The sequence below is a fragment of the Acomys minous genome (assembly GCF_964271855.1).
Source record: "Acomys minous genome assembly, chromosome: 20".
Taxonomy (NCBI): domain Eukaryota; kingdom Metazoa; phylum Chordata; class Mammalia; order Rodentia; family Muridae; genus Acomys; species Acomys minous.
This window is the reverse complement of record NC_140502.1, coordinates 4,486,145-4,504,314: the sequence shown is the minus strand read 5'-3', so window position 1 is coordinate 4,504,314 and position 18,170 is coordinate 4,486,145. Positions and strand designations below refer to the sequence as shown.

General features: G+C 50.1%; 1 protein-coding gene across 1 annotated transcript in view; it reads right to left on the bottom strand.

Annotated features, from left to right (window-relative positions):
* The window catches only part of GPATCH1 (G-patch domain containing 1), a 51,331-nt gene that overhangs the window by 19,133 nt on the left and 14,028 nt on the right, over window positions 1-18,170 (bottom strand). The window contains exons 6-14 of the mRNA XM_084770814.1: window positions 17,571-17,629; window positions 15,600-15,842; window positions 14,224-14,371; window positions 11,475-11,554; window positions 8,187-8,394; window positions 6,502-6,798; window positions 5,571-5,749; window positions 3,417-3,544; window positions 44-189 (exon numbers count right to left, since the gene is read on the bottom strand). Of these exons, the coding sequence (XP_084626940.1) occupies window positions 44-189; window positions 3,417-3,544; window positions 5,571-5,749; window positions 6,502-6,798; window positions 8,187-8,394; window positions 11,475-11,554; window positions 14,224-14,371; window positions 15,600-15,842; window positions 17,571-17,629 (1,488 nt within the window). The remainder of the gene's footprint in view (window positions 1-43; window positions 190-3,416; window positions 3,545-5,570; window positions 5,750-6,501; window positions 6,799-8,186; window positions 8,395-11,474; window positions 11,555-14,223; window positions 14,372-15,599; window positions 15,843-17,570; window positions 17,630-18,170) is intronic.

The following is an 18,170-nucleotide window of genomic DNA, read 5'->3' as shown; positions in this document are numbered from 1 at the left end:
TGAGACCCGGGTCAGTACATAGGTCCCAGGGGGCTGTACTCACTGTCCGGAGCCCGTTGCTGTTGCTGCTGCGGGGCTTTTTCACTGGGTCCTGGAGCAGCGGGCAGAGGGGCTGGCTCTGGGAGGGTCAGGAAGTTGAAGACGGAGTATTTGTCCCGCTTCACTCTGGGTAAGCCGACTAGGGTTGAGCTGGGGTGCGGGGTAAGAAGGAAGAAAGATGGGGTTTTAATAACAACAGCTCGGAGGAGCTCGTTTTCTATGAGACTCGCTTTCTCTCAGTGGCTCTCCTGGGGCCACAGGGTCTCAAGACATTTCTCCTTCTTGGAGTGGTTCAGAGAGGCAGACTGTCTGCCTTCAGAACCCTGGAGATTTTTCTATTAGTCAGGACTGCGGGGAATGGTGCCACAAGCCTTTAATCCCACCGCACAAGAGGCAGAGATGGGTGGATCTCTGAGGGTTAAGGGCCAGTCTGGGCTACACATAGAGTTCCAGGCCAGGTAGGGATACACAGTGAGACATTGTCTTAAAATAAATAAATAAATAAATAAATAAATAAATAAATAAAAAGAAAAGAAAAAGGAATAAGGACTAGAACTTTTAACTTCAAAAATGACTTTACACTAAAGTAAAGTTCCACCACTAAAGATATAACTAAATTTTCCAGACAAGGTAATTCTACAGTATATGCTTTCTGAGAGTGTTTTTTTATCAAATTAGAAGATGCTAAACTTGTGTTTCTTAACTGATTTAATCATTTTAAAGTCAGACGAGGGCATCAGATCCTCTGGAACTGGAGTTACAGTTGGTTGTGAGCAGCCATGTGGGTGCTGGGAATCTAACCTGGTCCTCTGTGAGAGCAGCCAGCGCTCTGAATCACTGAGCCGTCTATGGCATTTTATAACGAGAATTTAAACACAGGCATCAGGCAGAGGAGGCAGCCCAGTGACAGAGAGCTTGATTAGTGTGTGCCAAGGCCCTGTGTTTGGTCCTAGCACACTCCCAGACACTTGAAGGGAAAAGAAACACAAACGTGTTTTGTTGTTGTTTGACACAGCATCTCCCCAGTGCCTGGCTGTCCTGGATTTCCCACTGTGGACCAGACTTGCCTCAGTCTCACAGAGATCCTCTGGCCTCTGCCTTGAAAGTGCTAGGATCGGCTGGGCATAGTGGCGCACGCACGCTTTTAATCCCAGCACTCGGGAGGCAGAGGCAGGTGGATCGCTGTGAGTTCGAGGCCAGCCTGGTCTACAAGTCAAGTCCAGGACAGCCAAGGCTACACAGAGAAACCCTGTCTTGAAAAACCAAAAAAATAAAAAATAAATAAATAAAAATTGCTAAGATCAAAGGCAGGCGCCCCCATGTCCAGCTATGAGAAACATGTTTAAAGTAAAATGTGTGAGCAACATTAAAAAGACGGCCCATGAAGTCATTAAGACATGGATTAAAGTTTACCTGTATTTGTATTTTATTTTTTATTTATTTTTATTTTTTTTGTTTTTGTTTTTCGAGACAGGGTTTCTCTGTGTAGCCTTGGCCATCCTGGACTCACTTTGTAGACCAGGCTGGCCTCGAACTTACAGCAATCCTCCTGTCTCTGCCTCCCGAGTGCTGGGATTAAAGGCGTGCGCCACCACCGCCCAGCTGTATTTGTATTTTATAAATGGATTAAGAGGCTGCAATAAAGTCAAAATATATGTGGCAAGCACAGACCCATGAATCAAAATACAGGGCGGGAGGGGCTGGTGGGAGAGATGGCTCAGCAGTTAGGAGGGGGGGTGCTGGTGGGAGAGATGGCTTAGCAGTTAGGGGGGTGCTGTGGGAGAGATGGCTCAGCAGTTAGGGGGTGCTGTGGGAGAGATGGCTCAGCAGTTAGGAGGGGGGGTGCTGGTGGGAGAGATGGCTTAGCAGTTAGGGGGGTGCTGGTGGGAGAGATGGCTTAGCAGTTAGGGGGGTGCTGTGGGAGAGATGGCTCAGCAGTTAGGGGGGTGCTGTGGGAGAGATGGCTCAGCAGTTAAGGGGGGGTGCTGTGGGAGAGATGGCTCAGCAGTTGGGGGGGGTGCTGTGGGAGAGATGGCTTAGCAGTTAGGGGGTGCTGGTGGGAGAGATGGCTCAGCAGTTAAGGGGGGGTGCTGTGGGAGAGATGGCTTAGCAGTTAAGGGGGGGTGCTGTGGGAGAGATGGCTCAGCAGTTGGGGGGGGTGCTGGCAAGAGAGATGGCTCAGCAGTTCGGGGGGGTGCTGGCGGGAGAGATGGCTCAGCAGTTGGGGGGGGTGCTGTGGGAGAGATGGCTCAGCAGTTGGGGGGGGTGCTGGCAAGAGAGATGGCTCAGCAGTTGGGGGGGGGGTGCTGGCGGGAGAGATGGCTCAGCAGTTCGGGGGGGTGCTGGCGGGAGAGATGGCTCAGCAGTTGGGGGGGGTGCTGGCGGGAGAGATGGCTCAGCAGTTGGGGGGGTGCTGGCGGGAGAGATGGCTCAGCAGTTGGGGGGGGTGCTGTGGGAGAGATGGCTCAGCAGTTGGGGGGGGTGCTGGCAAGAGAGATGGCTCAGCAGTTAGGGGGGGTGCTGGCGGGAGAGATGGCTCAGCAGTTAGGGGGGGTGCTGGCGGGAGAGATGGCTCAGCAGTTCGGGGGGGTGCTGGCGGGAGAGATGGCTCAGCAGTTAGGAGTGCTTACTGCTCCTCCAGAGGACCAGGTTGGGTTCCCAGCACCCATGTCCTGGGGCTCACAACTACCTGCAGATCTGACACTTTGTTTTGTCCACCTTGAATCCTCACGTACGCATACAGAGGTACATACACATGAACAAAAATACAAGAAAGAAAGAAGGAAGAAAGGTAAGTAAAGTAAATATGCAAAATTTGCCACTCCCAACAGTTAGAAGTTAAGTTGCTTTAGAAAAAGGGAATGCGAGGGCATATAAAATGAGCTTCAAGGGAGCTGGAGAGATGATGGCTCAGTGGTTAAGAGCACCTGTTGCTCTTGCAGAGGCCCCAGGCTCAGCTCCAGCACCCCCACAGCAGCTAGCAAGCATCTAGAACTCCAGTCTCGGGGGGAACCGACGCCCTCTCCCATGCCCTAAGGACGCCAGGCAAGCGCAGGCTGCACAGACACACATGCAGGCAAAGCACATAAAATAAATCTAAGAGCCGGGCGTGGTGGCGCACGCCTTTAATCCCAGCACTGGTGAGGCAGAAGCAGGCAGATCGCTGTGAGTTCGAGGCCGGCCTGGTCTACAAAGTGAGACCAGGACAGCCAAGGCTACACAGAGAAACCCTGTCTTGAAAAACCAAAATAAATAAATAAATAAATAAATATAGATAAAAATAAATATAAAAAAATCTAAGAATCGCTTCCCTTACATGAGCTTTAATGGAGTGGTTCTAGGTTTTACTGCTGTAAGGGCAGGCTGACCCAACTCACCCTGGATACGGGTCGGGGACGTTGAACCTCTTACACAGAAGCTTGTCCGGGTGCCACTCAAACGTGTCTCGAGTGAGCTTCCCAAACATCTTCATCTTCACAGCCGACTGCTTGTCACTGACGTCATTCTAGGAAGACAGAGGCGTTCTGTGTGGTGTTGTCAGAGAGCTGACCTCATCAGCCTTTCATGTTAAAGGTGTCGCGCTTCAGGCTGGAGACAGCTCGGCAGTTAAGGCAGCACAGTCTCGCACAGGACCCCGCTTCTGCTTCCAGCGGAGTCCAGCAGCTAACAACCGCCTGTCCCTCCAGCTCCAGGGGACCCAAAGCCTGTCTGGGCTCCGTGGGCACCTGTGCTTACATGCAATTACTCACATGTCAATACACACACTGGTGAAGGGTTTTCTTGTTTATTTTTGGGTTTTGTTTTGATTTTCGAGACAGGGTTTCTCTGTGTATCCTTGGCTGTCCTGGAACTCTCTCTGTAGACCAGGCTGGCCTCGAACTCACAGAGATCCTCCTGCCTCTGCCTCCTGAGTGCTGGGATTACAGGCATGCGCCACCACGCCCAGCGCACTAAAATTATTTTTTAAATTATTCCAGGAGACACTCTTATGAGTATGAGTCATCCTTGCATCCCTGACGAATTCCAAACTAGCCTGGTCTATATGGCAAGACCACGGCTCCAAAAAATGAAAATAAAAAACACCAGGGCTGGAGCGATGGCTCAGTACTGGCTGCTCTTCCAGAGGACCCAGGTTTGATTCCCAACACCAGGATGGCTCAACCATCTGTCACTTTAGTTCCAAGGAATCGAATACCTTCTGGTCTCTGAGGGCACCAGGCACACACACGGCACACACACACACACACACACACACACACACACACACATACACACACACACACACACACACACACACACACAAAACATGAAGGCAAAACACTCATGTATATAAAATAAATATAAATATATGGGTTTTTTTAAATGCTGAATTTCTAATCCCAGCACTGGGAGGCAGAAAGAGGCAATCTCTATGAGTTCGAGGCTAGCCTGGTCTACAAAGTGAGTCCAGGACAGTCAAGGCTACATACAGAGACCCTATCTTGAAAAACAAACAAACAAAACAAACAAAAAAGTAAAATGCTGAACTTCATTCTCTTGCATATCCATCAAAAACAAACAAACAAACAAACAAACACAGGTCTTGAGCTATCAAAGAGTTTGGGTTGCTTTAAGAACTAAGAAGGAACCATCACATTTTACTCTCCTACGCTATGTTTTGATCTTCTCGCTGACGTAAGACTTACGTACATGGCGTTTTAAATTTTGCAGTCACTAGGATGGGCTGAGGGAGATGACTCAATCAGCTTGACACATAACCCTGAGGGCCTCAGTTCAGATCTCAAGGACACACGTCAACGCTGGGTGCAAGAGCCTGTGTCTGGAATCCCAGCTGGGGGAGAGGAGGTGGGGACCCCTGTAGCTCGCCGGCTGGCCCACCTAGCTGAGTCAGAGAGCTCCTGGCCCAGGGACAGACTCAGTCTCAAAACAGGAAGGTGAGCACAGGTGTGGTGGCTCACACCTGTAAACCCGGCACTTGGGAGGCTGAGGCAGGGGGAACAAGAGTTCCAGGCTGCTTGCCTACATGAGACTTGTCTCTCTCTCTCTTTTTTTTTTTCCTTCCGGTTTTTCAAGACAGGGTTTCTCTGTGTAGCCCTGGCTGTCCTGGACTCACTCTGTAGACCAGGCTGGCCTCGAACTCACAGAGATCCTCCTGCCTCTGCCTCCCAAGTGCTGGGATTAAAGGCGTGCGCCACCACGCCCAGCTGAGACCTTGTCTCAAAAATTAAGATAAGTTACAGAGTAACTGAGAAAGACATTCAATGTTGACCCGTGATTTCTACAATGCACAAGAATGCACACACACACATGTACATGTCCCTGAACACACAGTGCACGCACCCACATAAATACACATACACAAATAAATAAATTGATAAATAAAATTGCCTGGAGAGCTTGAGAGTTTGGGAGTGCAGGCTGGTGGGTAGACCATGTACATAACGTGTGTGAAAGCCTGGGTTCGACTCAATCCCTACAACTGCAGAAATGCAAAGTGAACTTCACCAGGAAGGCGCGTGACGGCGACAGACCTCTTGGTCCCGAGGAATTTCCACCTGGTCTGAGTCGTCCTCCTCCTTGGCGTGCGTGAACCTGGAGGACAGGGTGGAGTTGGATGACACGTACAGCTGGGCTGCGCGAGCAAACTCTTCCCGCTCTCGGCTCCGCTCCCACTCGGTCATGCTGGGGTCCAGGCACCGGTCCAGAGCATCTGTGGAAGGGGGAACAAGGCGCTGTTTCACCCCAGGGGAGCACGGTGCTTGAGGGAACGCATCAAGTAAGACACCACTGTGCTGTGCACTTACTTCCTCCAAGACCCTTGGGTTTATTGAGGTGGAGGGCTCTGGGTGCTACCTCCAGTCAATATTACTTACTCTTTCTGTCGCAAGATGTTTCTCCTGCTCTGGAGAGGTGGCTCGAAGGTTAAGAGCACTAGTTTCCAAAGGTCCTGAGTTCGATTCCCAGCAACCACATGGTGGCTCACAACCATCTGTAATGAGATCCAGTGCCCTCTTCTGCCCTGCAGGCTACATGCAGGCAGAACACTGTATATATAATAAATAAATAAAAATTTTAAAAAGATTTATTTATTAGTTATTATGCATACAGTGCTCTATTTGCGTGTACATTTGCCAGCCAGAAGAGGGCATCAGATCACATTATAGAAGGTTGTGAGCCATCTTGTGGTTGCCGGGAATTGAACTCAGCACTTCTGGAAGAGCAGACAGTGCTCTTAACCGCTGAGCCATCTCTCCAGCCCCTAAATAAATTAAAATTTAAAAAATACATAAAATAAGATGTTTCTGCTTTTTTCAGGTTTATTTTACCTTATGAAGTTTTTGCCTGTAAGCATGTTTGTGCACCCTGAATATATTGGATCCCCCAGAACTGGGGTTAGGGATGGCTGTGTGCTAGGGTTCAGGGCGTTTCGACCTGGGAGAAGCGCAGAGAGGCTGCACCCACCTTTCTGACCCTTCTTCATGTGCGCCAAGTACTCTTCATATCGTCTCTGCTTTTCTGGGTCTTTGGCAAAAGGCTTGAAGTTGCTGGCTCGTGTGCTGGCTGGCCCGGCGCCCAGGGCCAGGTGCCACGAGCTGTGGCTGGGGCCCGGTGTGGAGGCCTGCTCTCTGCTGCCTGCAGCACTCTGGGCCAGACTCCTGGCCTTGGCTTGCGCTGCTTTCAGGTCCGTTGCCTGCTTCGTTTCTTTAATTCTTTCTTTGTCTTTTTGGGACAGAAACTCTAACACTGAGGTAGCTGACCCTGAAGAAAAACAATAACCAAAAAAATGAAAAACAGATTTACCTTTTTGGTATACACAGTCACTATCACAGAGTGTATATAATCAGAGATGAGGGTTATGTTACTGTTTCATCAATATCTATATGTCCCATGAACTATATATTTACACAACAATGGGACGGTTGATGAAAAAGGAGGTGGCCATGGGTACAACTCCGAGGTAGAGAGAATGGCTGGAAGACAGAGAGCCTTGTGCTCCACGCCCAGGATGAGGCCTCTGGACCGCAGGTGGCTGTAGTCATGGCTTCCACGGGTCTCCCACTGAGCACTCATATCACACACACACTCACTGGGCATCAGCTCCACAGCAGGCAGTGGCCCAGGCTCTGAGGGATGAGGCAGGTGAGGGCCCTCCTGTCCCTGCTGAGATATCAGAAGACAGCTGCAAAGAACAGTGTTGGAGCGCGCCGGCCATTCTGGCATTGGGGGGGTGGGGGGGGCTGCGGCAAGATTAGCATGAGTTCAGGGCCAGCCTGGGCTACAGACTAAGGTCTTGTCTCAAAAAGCAAACAAGCAGCATGGTGGCCCAAGCCTCTAATCCCAGCATTCGGGAGGCAGAGGCAGGGGGATCGCTGTGAGTTCAAGGCCAGCCTGGTCTACAAAGCGAGTCCAGGATGGCCAAGATAACATAGAGAAACCTTGTCTCAAAAACCAAAAAACAAAAACAAAAAATTAAATTAAATAAATAAAAAGTGGGGATGGAGCAGAGGCTCAGTAGTCACTCCTCCTGTAGACACCCAATGTGCACACAGGCAGCGCAGAGCCAACTACAGCTTCAGCCCCCGGGGACCCAACAGCCTTTTCTGATCTCCACAGACATGCGCGCGCACACACACACACACACACACACACACACAATTTTTGTTGTTGTTTTTCAAGACAGGCTTCTCTTTGTAGCCCTGGCTGTCCTGAAACTCAATTTGTAGACCAGGCTGGCTTTGAACTCACAGCCTCCGCCTCCCAAATGTTGGGATTAAACTTAAATAACAAATGTTTAGACAAAACAAATAACCTGAGAGGCACTCCTGTAACTGAGACATTTGTGTGGCAGAGGCAGCAGGACCAAGAGTTCAAAACCATCCTTGGCTACATTATGAATTTATGGCCGTCTTGGGCTACATGAGGCCTTAAAGCAGGGGGAGAGGGGCAGCAAAAGAACAATTCACCGAGTTATAATAATAAACAAAGTCTGTGTACACCTGTATACGCTGTTTACAACACACGGCAGCGCTCCTGCGGTTTGAGAACACAAACTGCACCCATAGACATCAGCGGGAGATACAGCTGTGCCTTTGAGTAAGAGAATGTTTAACCGCAGCAAGCTCAGCCTCCTCCAGGCGGGCACACACCTTGAGCAGGCGCCTCTCCCAGCAACTCCCCGCGCTTGGAGGCGCTCAGCTGGTGCCTACTGTGCACAGCCGCCATGTCTGCTCCCGCTTTCCCAGCAGACTCCGACAACACCTGAAGTAAGTGAGCATTCTCGGACGTCGGGGCGACCACGGGTCTGAAATAGTGCACCGGCCGGTAGTCTCTGGGCAGCTGAGGGGGTGGGTACATCTTAATAAAACCAGATAAAATGAAAGTTAGGAAACGCAGACTGCAAGACCGCAAAGACTCAATAAAGAAAAAAAAACATGATTTCAGCGCCATGAAGCCTGCCCCGCCCCTCCCGGGGCCGCTGCTTGGCCCCTGATGCGCACCAGAAGCATTGTCTGGATGGGCTCACACTGACAACATCACCCATGCTAATATTTATGTTTCCCAGGATGCTAACACTAAATATGGAAGGTACAGCATGGTGTCCTGCCCCACATGCAGACCCAGCCCACTGTAAGACAAAACATTTACAAGTGTTTGATTTAACACTTTGAAAACAAAACAAAACAAAAAAACCCTTGAAATTAGGTAGTTTTAAAATCAAAACTCTCCCAGCACAGTACTCGGGAGGCAGAGGCAGGCAGATCTTCGTGAGTTCGAGGCCAGCCTGGTCCAGGACAGCTAAGACTACACAGAGAAACCCTGTCTCGGAAAAAAAAACAAACCAACACCAACAAAATTCTATGTGAAGGCTATGGTTCACTTCCAAAGTGAGACTTCAGACCTTCATTTTTTTTAAATTTATTTTGTTTTACTTGTGAATGTGGGTGTCTGTTGTGTAAGCGTTTGTGCACGGTGTGAGCAGAGGCCAGATGAGGACGTGGACCCCTAGGAGCTGGAGTTATGGGTATTTGTGGGTGCTAGGACCCAAATTCAAGTACCCTTAAACACTGAGCCTCCCACCCCAACTGTACCTCTTAATGCAAGGGTTTTTTGTTTGTTTGGTTGGTTGGTTTGTTTTGTTTTTTGTTTTTTGAGACAGGGCTTCTCTGTGTAACAGCTCTGGCTGTCCTGGACTCGCTTTGTAGACCAGGCTGGCCTCAAACTCACAGCGATCCGCCTGCCTCTGCCTCCTGAGGGCTGGGATTAAAGGCGTGTGCCACCACTGCCGCCCCGCTTCAAGGTACTTTGTAATTCAGGCACTGAGTAGAGCGGAGGATGTGGCTCAGTTACAGTATTTGCACAGCAGTCACAAGACCCTGGGATCAATCCTTAGTAACCCCGACAACAGAACAAAGTATCAATGACAGGCTAGGGTGTCGCTCAGTGGTAAAGTGCTTGCTGAGCATGCATTCGGCCTTCCACTCAAACCTCAGCGTAAGAGAGAGAGGGGAAAGCTGACAAAACTCCAACGTACATATATCTGTGAAAGCTTGGGATTACGATCCTGAAGTCATTAGTGACTGCAGAACAGCAAAGTTAAGAGGAAAGCAGGGGTGTCGCTGTTATTTGGGGGTGATGGACCTTGCACACACTGAACACAGTCTCTACTGCTGAGCCACATTCCCAGCCCCTTTTCGGAAACAGATTACACTATGTAGCCCTGGCTGTCCTTGAACTCACGCTGTAGACCAGGCTGGTCTCAAACTCAGGCAGGATCCGCCTGCCTCTGCCTCCCGAGTGCTGGGATTAAAGGTGAGCGCCATCTACTCAGTATTTAAGTAGCCACTGAACGGTCTCCTTGCTCTTGGTATAACAAGCATAGATTAGCAGTTGCTTGAACAGGGCCTTCTAGAACTTGAGGGTCCCTGAAAGTGGGAAGCAGGCCACCTCTGAACCTCAGCAGAAGTGCTCCGTCCCAGGTGCCAGCGCCGGCCTGAGAACCTTCCACCATAGCCGCGTCTGCATCCCGTCCTTACCAGCGGAGCGAGGAGTTTGCGGTTCCCTAAACCGCCTGTATGTATGTCTGTGCGCCACCACATGTATGTCTGTGCGCCACCACATGTATGTCTGTGCACCACCACATGTATGTCTGTGCACCACCACATGTATGTCTGTGCGCCACCACATGTATGTCTGTGCACCACCACATGTATGTCTGTGCGCCACCACATGTATGTCTGTGCACCACCACATGTATGTCTGTGCGCCACCACATGTATGTCTGTGCGCCACCACATGTATGTCTGTGCACCACCACATGTATGTCTGTGCGCCACCACATGTATGTCTGTGCGCCACCACATGTATGTCTGTGCACCACCACATGTATGTCTGTGCGCCACCACATGTATGTCTGTGCGCCACCACATGTATGTCTGTGCGCCACCACATGTATGTCTGTGCGCCACCACATGTATGTCTGTGCACCACCACATGTATGTCTGTGCACCACCACATGTATGTCTGTGCGCCACCACATGTATGTCTAGAGCCACCACATGTATGTCTGTGCGCCACCACATGTATGTCTAGAGCCACCACATGTATGTCTGTGCACCACCACATGTATGTCTAGAGCCACCACATGTATGTCTGTGCGCCACCACATGTATGTCTAGAGCCACCACATGTATGTCTGTGCACCACCACATGTATGTCTGTGCACCACCACATGTATGTCTGTGCACCACCATATGTATGTCTGTGCACCACCACATGTATGTCTGTGCGCCACCACATGTATGTCTGTGCACCACCACATGTATGTCTAGAGCCAGAAGAAGGCACAGAAGGGATGGGATCCCCTGAAACTGGAGTCACAGCTGCGAGCTGCCATGTGGGTGCTGGGACTCAAACCTGGGTCCTCTGGAAGAGCAGTAGTGAGCCAGCGTCTCTCCAGCCCGCACCTTTTTTTTTTTTTCTAAGGAAGAATCTTTCCGTGTCCTGTCCCCGTCTGGAAGTTTCCCTTTCCTGCCTCCGCACACCGGACAAGTTCGGCAGTACAGCGGCTTTTCTGACGTGGGTTTCGGAACTGAACTCATGTCTTGAGTACTTTCCTGGCTGAGCTGTGTGAAGCCCTCCTCCCCCTTCCTAAAGCAGCGTCTAAGTCAGTTTCCCGGAATGGCTTGGAATATGATTCTCCTGCCTCAGTTTCCCAAGAGCTAGGATTACACACCCTATACCATCACACTGAGATTTCTTCTAAAAAAATTATTAACAGGAGAATATGCATAAAGAAATATCAAATTTCCATAAGTGCATTGATATAGCTCAGTTAATTACTTATTATAAATATTAAAATAAAAAAATATAAATATTTTTTAAAACACTATAGCAACCAAACCAGGAAAATAATTTTAATGTAAAGATTTTCTTACCTTCTTTGAAGATAAAGGTTTAGAAGCCAGTGAAAATCCTTCCAAAATTTTGCCAACATATCGAAGATCTCTCTCTGGTTCTACAAAATGATATCACTGATTAATTCCGGAAGCTGAGATAATTACAGTGAGACAAAAGACTTCTTATCCTCCAGAACATAAACAGCACCCCGGGTGACCTCACTGGGAAGGGACATTAAGGGACACAATGGCATTCAAGCCCTCACACTTTTGTTGACACAGTGAGGCTCGGCCCAAACTGCCCTGCGCTGCCCAGCCACCCAGACAGCTGCCTCCCAGGGACAAGCATCCAGCATGCAAGCTTCAAAGCAAGGACCTCAGACGACAGCAGCTGCACAGGCTGTCCCCACCGCCATGATGTGTCGCCTCACCAGGAGCCCAAGGACTGGCTTGCAACCTCTAAAAGCACGAGCTAAAATAACCCCACAAAGCTGTCCCTTCCTTCCCCACCAAAGAGAGTGACCTGGGGAGCTCTGTGGAGTGAAAGTTCTCAAGAAGAGCCCGCCAGAGTGTCAAAGGAAAAGTCCCAACTGCAAAGGTCATTTCTCACACAGGGCCCCAGGGTGGCTGTCTCCTAGTTTCCTTAGCAACAGCCCAAATACGGCTCCCAGGCAACACAACCAGGTCAGCTGTGATCTCACCCTAGGACAACGTGTTGCTGCAAAAGAAACGCTAACAGTAGATAGATAAAGACCACAAACGAAGGAAACCGAGTGACCAACGCCCTCTGACTTGAGCAGGGGACGGTCCGGCAGCTAGCTGCACACACAACTGTGACAAAGGCCCTTGCCAAGACATTCTGCAGAGGGGTGCACATAAGAGTCATTTCAGCCTCGCTAATTGCTGAAAGAAAAAAAAAATCTAGAAGTCAACTGCAGAGACTGGATAAAATGAAAAGAAAAGAATATGTGCAGGAAGCCAGGCATGGTGGCACACAACTTTAATCCCAGCACTCGGGAGGCAGAGGCAGGCGGATCGCTGTGAGTTCAAGGCCAGCCTGGTCTACAAAGAGAGTCCAGGACATCCAAGGCTAGCAAACACAGACAGAACCTGTCTAGGGGGAGGTGGGGGGGGGGGAAATATATATATATGTGTGTGTGTGTGTGTGTGTGTGTGTACGCGCGCGCGTGAAATCCTGTCTCGAAAAAGAAAAAGAAAAAGAACCAGCACACAACTATTAATTATAATACAATAATACTTTCTTTCCCCGAGACAGGGTTTCTCTGTGTAGCCCTGGCTGTCCTGGACTCACTTTGTAAACCAGGCTGGCCTCGAACTCACAGTGATCTGCCTGCCTCTGCCTCCCAAGTGCTGGGGTTATAGGTGTGCACCACCACACCCAGCAACACTTCTATTTTATAATCTGTGAAATTATCTATCTTTTGGGCGAGGTGAGGGGACCGGGACTGAGTCTAGGGCCACTGACTCTATATGAGACGCTCCCAGGTCTTCACCCTGTCCACTTCCTGCACCATTTCTAGAAAGCGAGGCTGGGATGACGGCTCAACCATGGGATCTGAACGGTCACAGACTCTGGCTTGAGTTCCAGTTGTGTTGAGAGACACCAGTGATGATAATAATCACATCTGTAATTCCTGCGCCTGGGAGGCAGAGGCAGGAGGAGTCCAGCTGTGAGACCAGCCTGGGCTACAGAGTTAGACCTCAACTACGAAAACAGTTAGGTGGGGACCATGTCTGACTGTAGACAAGAGCCCCATGTGAGGCCTGAAGTGGGAGACAGGTTAAGCCAAGCTCTGCTGTGCTAAGGACTCTTGGCCTTGTCTCTTGTTCCCAATGGCCTTGTCTCTTGTTCCCAAACCTGGGCCTCTGAGCTGCTGTTTAAATCGGCTGAATCTGGCCACCTACCAGTTCCCTGAACTCTGAGTCCCCACTGCCATCTGACCACAGCATGGCTCCAGGCACGCATTCATTCCTTGCCTGCCCCAGGCCTCTCCAGCTCCCTGGTACGACCCCACCCCCACTGCTGGCTTTACCTGTGGCTTACAACCGACTGCTTTCTTATATCCTATATACCGCAGGGCAGGTAAGCCTAGGCTTCTCCGTATAACCCAGGCCAGCCTCAAACTCACGGCAATCCTCCTGCCTCAGCTTTCCAAGTGCTAGGATTACAAGAACGAGCCACTCTACCAGCTTGCAATGTTTCTCACCCTCATGTTTTTTTTGTTGTTTGGTTTTTGTTGTTGTTGTTGTTGTTGTTGTTGTTGTTGTTGTTGTTGTTGTTTTTTCCAGACAGGGTCTCTCTGTGTATCCTTGGCTGTCCTGGACTCACTCTGTAGACCAGGCTGGCCTCGAACTCACAGCGATCCGCCTGCCTCTGCCTCCCGAGTGCTGGGATTAAAGGCGTGCGCCACCACCACCCAGCACCCTCATGTTTTTTTAAGTTATTCAGTTTTATTTGATGCACGTGACTGTTTTGCCTAGATGTATATATGTGCACCATGTGTGTGCCTGGTGCCTGTGACGGCCAGAAGAGAGCGAGCCCGAGAGCCCCTGGAACTGGAGTTGGAGACTGCTGTGAGCCACCATGTGGGTCCTGGGAACCGAACCCAGGGCCCTGCAAGAGCAGCCAGTTACCCCTAACCCCGGATGTCTCTCAGCCCCTTTCAGCCCCTGTCAGCATCTTTGATAACTCTACAGAGTCCAGTACCAGTACCAGACCCTCAGCCCTTTCTCCCCGAGGCCCGACAGCCAGTACTACAGCAGGTACCTTTCTGGCTTCTGTACTGTTTGGGAGCTGTCCAGCCATAGAGGCCGTCCCCAGGCTCCTCCTCCTTCAGCACAGTGTCGTACTTGGATAGAGTCTCTGTGGCGTAGATGTCATCGTCTTCCTCTTCCAGGGCACCCACACCGAAAGCCTGCAGAACACACGGTTTCAGACAGAGCTCACAGGCTGGAGGGTCTGCCTGCGCTGCGGGGCTGGGCTGCGTTGAGGGAAGGACCCAGCAGACTCATAGCGCTTGCGGGTCACTGAGAGGTGAGTGGAGCCCCAGGGTAGAAGGGCCTCTGGTCTACAGGCACACAGTGACCGGAAGCGAATGCCCCTCTAGCATAGGCACACGCCCCAGCCCCAGCCCCAGCACGGCCAGAGACGTGAAGAGCAGCACGTGGCACCAAACACACAGGAACGGGACGCTGACAAGAGAATGGCAGACACATCTGGTCAGTGTGGCCAACGTCTGGAGACTTTGTGAGAAGCAGCCTGCAATAAGTCTATTTTTTTGTTGGAAGAATGGGAAAGCCATGCAAAGAAAGAAAAGGCAATGAAACAAAGTAACCAACCATTTTTTTCTCACTATGTAGCCCAGGCTGACCTGGAATTTACAGAGATGCACTTGGCTCCACCTCCCAAGTATAGGAATTAAAGAAGTGTACCCCCACGCTGGCCCACTTTCTTTTTAGGGACCTGTGAATCCATTTGAGGAGGTAGACAATTGAAAGCTCCCCATCTTTCCAAAAGTGCAAAAACTTCTAGGTCAAATGACCCAGGTGCTCGTAGCAAGAGGAAATTTAGCTCAGTGCTAGGCAGCTTTATTTATCTATTGGGCCACCCTGCTGGGCCCAGATTGTAATTAGACTAAATCAAAGCATTGGAAAGGGGCTTTTCTGCTTGGCCTCGCCAGGCTGGGAACATGGGGTTCCATCAAGAAGTAGGCACAGGCTCTTGGGCACCACCATTAGGATTAGGAAGGCAAGTATCACAGGTGCCCTTCAGGAAGGACCTTTGGGGAAACAGAGTCTGGGGCCTGGCGTATGGAAGAGTACCTGCCCGGTGTACGTAACGCCCTGAGAGACTCTTTCTCGCTCTGTTTCTTTCTCTTTCAGTGAGGGGGCTTGAACCCGGGGCCTTACATACACTACTAGGCAAGCCCAGCACTGAAAGACAGACAGACAGACAGGCAGAGAGAGGCAGACAAAAAGAGAAAGATAAAGGGAGAGAGAGACAGAGAAAGAGAGGGTTGTGGGGAGACAGGACAGAACTTCAAAGTCCTCACTGAGGAAACTAAGTGTCTACCCTGGGCTGATCTCACATGGGAAGTATCCGTATTTATCCGTGTTTCTGCTTTTACAGTACGAAACTTTTACCTGGCCAGAAATGCCCAATTTTCTTCCTTTACTCAGTCCAACGTCTCCAAGAAGATGGCTGGTCCCCTCGGATGCTCCACCGAAAAGATTAAAGTGTTCTCCTGGAGCGCCGAACAGAGCTTGGCGGGGGTCCAGGCCCTGGTAGGCCAGCCCGTGTACGTTACCTTTAGGTGTAAAATCCACAGGCATGACGTCTTTAGGAGCAAAAGTCACACTGTCGGGCAAGTAGTCGTCCTGTTCATCCTATTTCAAATGTTTGAGGAGGAGGGAAGGTGAGTCACTGTGGGTGTCAGTTCGTTTAGAGGTCAGTGATTAATTCCAAACAGAACAGTTGCCAAGCTCCCGTTTCCGCTGCCATGAACGGCCCGATCCCATCCCGGAAGAAACGATACTAACAAAAGCAACGTCATAATGAGACTCTAGACCAGTGGTTCTCAACCTTCCTAATGCTGTGACCCTTTAACACAGTTCCTCATGTTGTGCTGAGCCCCACCTACAAAATTATTTCTTTGTTAAATACTACTTACTATTAACACTAGTTAAAACGACTTTGTGACTATAATGTTGCTAGTGTTACAAATCATAATGTAAATGTGTGATATGCAACCCCTGTGAAAGGGTTGTTCGAGCCCCAGTCTCGACCCACTGGTTGAGAACCGCTGCTCCAAACAGGCTGGAGAGGTGGCTCAGCCATTAAGAGCATGCGCTGCTTTTGCAGAGGACCCGGGTTCGGTTCCCAGCACTGACATCAGGCAGCTCAACAACTGCTTTAACTCTGTTCCAGGGGGTCTGACACCCTCCTCTGTCCTTGGTGGGCACCTGCATACACAGACAGACTAGCAGGCACATGCACACATACACTAAATTAAAAAAAAAAAATTAAAGAAAATCTAAACAACGGCAAGAGTGTGGCTCAAAGGTACAGCACATGCTTAGCATGCAAGGCCGTAGTTTTAAAAATCCACCACAAAACATAAGTCTGTAGAAGCAGGCGGGGCGTGGTGGTGCACTACTTTAATCTCAGCACTCAGGAGGCAGAGGCAGGTGGATCTCTGTGAGCTCAAGGCCAGCCTGGTGTACAGAGTAAGTTCCAGATCAGCCTTAGTGAGTCATAGTGAGACCTTGTCTCAACTGATCAGTCAGTCACCCAATAAATAAGAAAGTTAGGATATTAATGGAGCTAGCGTGTTGTTGACTATATCAGCCGTCATAGTAAGGGCACCTTTAGGGTATGGACAGTTTATGACGGCGGAATCTAACAGATTTCTAAAGTTGCTTATGACCTTGCTATTTATTTATCTATCTATCTGTTTGCTTGGGTGTTTTGTCTGTCTGGGTCTTTGTTGTTATTGCACTGTATTTGTATTACATTGTTTATTTATTTACTTGTGTGTGTGTGTGTGTGTGTGTGTGTGTGTAATTGTGTGTGCACACAGGCAGCCATGCCATGCAGTATATGTAGCAGTTAAAGGACAATTTATGGGAGCTGGTTCTCCCTACCCCCACCCCACCCTACCCCACCCTTTTTTATTTTGTTTCATTTTTTTGAGACAGGGTTTCTCTGTGTAGCCTTAGCTGTCCTGGACTCACTTTGTAGACCAGGCTGGCATCGAACTCACAGCGATCCACCTGCCTCTGGCTCCCGAGTGCTGGGATTAAAGGCTGGTTCTCCCCTTTTATCGCAGGTCACAGGCATCGCACTCAGACAGTCAGGCTTGGCAGCAAGCACCTTTCCCCACTGAGCCATCCCACTATATCTCACTCTATGGCTCAGGCTAGTCTAGACCTTGAGATTTTTCTTTCTGCCTCAGCCTGCCTAGGACTTAATCACCGGTCAGCACTGGTAAGCACTGCCTGGCAGTTTGCTATTGTCCGTCAGTGGGAGAAATCAAAGCCAAGGTTCTGCACACGCGGGGCTCTACCGCTGAGCTTTACTCGCATCCTGACGTAGCACACGGGACCGTAACTTACCTCAGACCCTTCAGAGCCTCCAGGCGGCAACGCACAGCCATAGATCTTAACACCAGGATCTACAAGAGAGATCCCGAGGGCGTTAGTCATGAGCAACTAAGAAGAAACCCCAAGTCACTGACACCCCTTGCAGGCACACTTATAAAGGTGTTGTTGCCTTAGCGTCGCAGGTGGATGATGGGCCTGACCCACCTGTGCTCCGACAATGTACCGCATGGGCCCAGAGGAAACTACTAGAGTTTACTCACAGGCTGGGGACACAGGGGGCAAGGAAAGAACAGAAAATCATCATGTTACACTGGGGAGGAGAGTGTAGCTAAAGCCCCAAGTTCAATCCCCAATACAGAGAAATAAGTAAGGAGGAGGAGGAGGAGGAGGAAGTAATGGCGTTGAACTGAGCCTCTGATTCAGCTAAGGTGTGGCTGGAAGGCAGCAGGCAGTCGGGCTCGGCAGCAGGCACCTTGACCCACCGAGCCAAGCCACTGAGGCAGAGCCTCGCTCTCCATCAGGGTGGGGACCTGGTTCCAGAAGTGATGTGATATGTGTATGCCATCTGAGTCAGCAGTCTATTTCCAGGCATATGCAGCTTTCCAGACGATG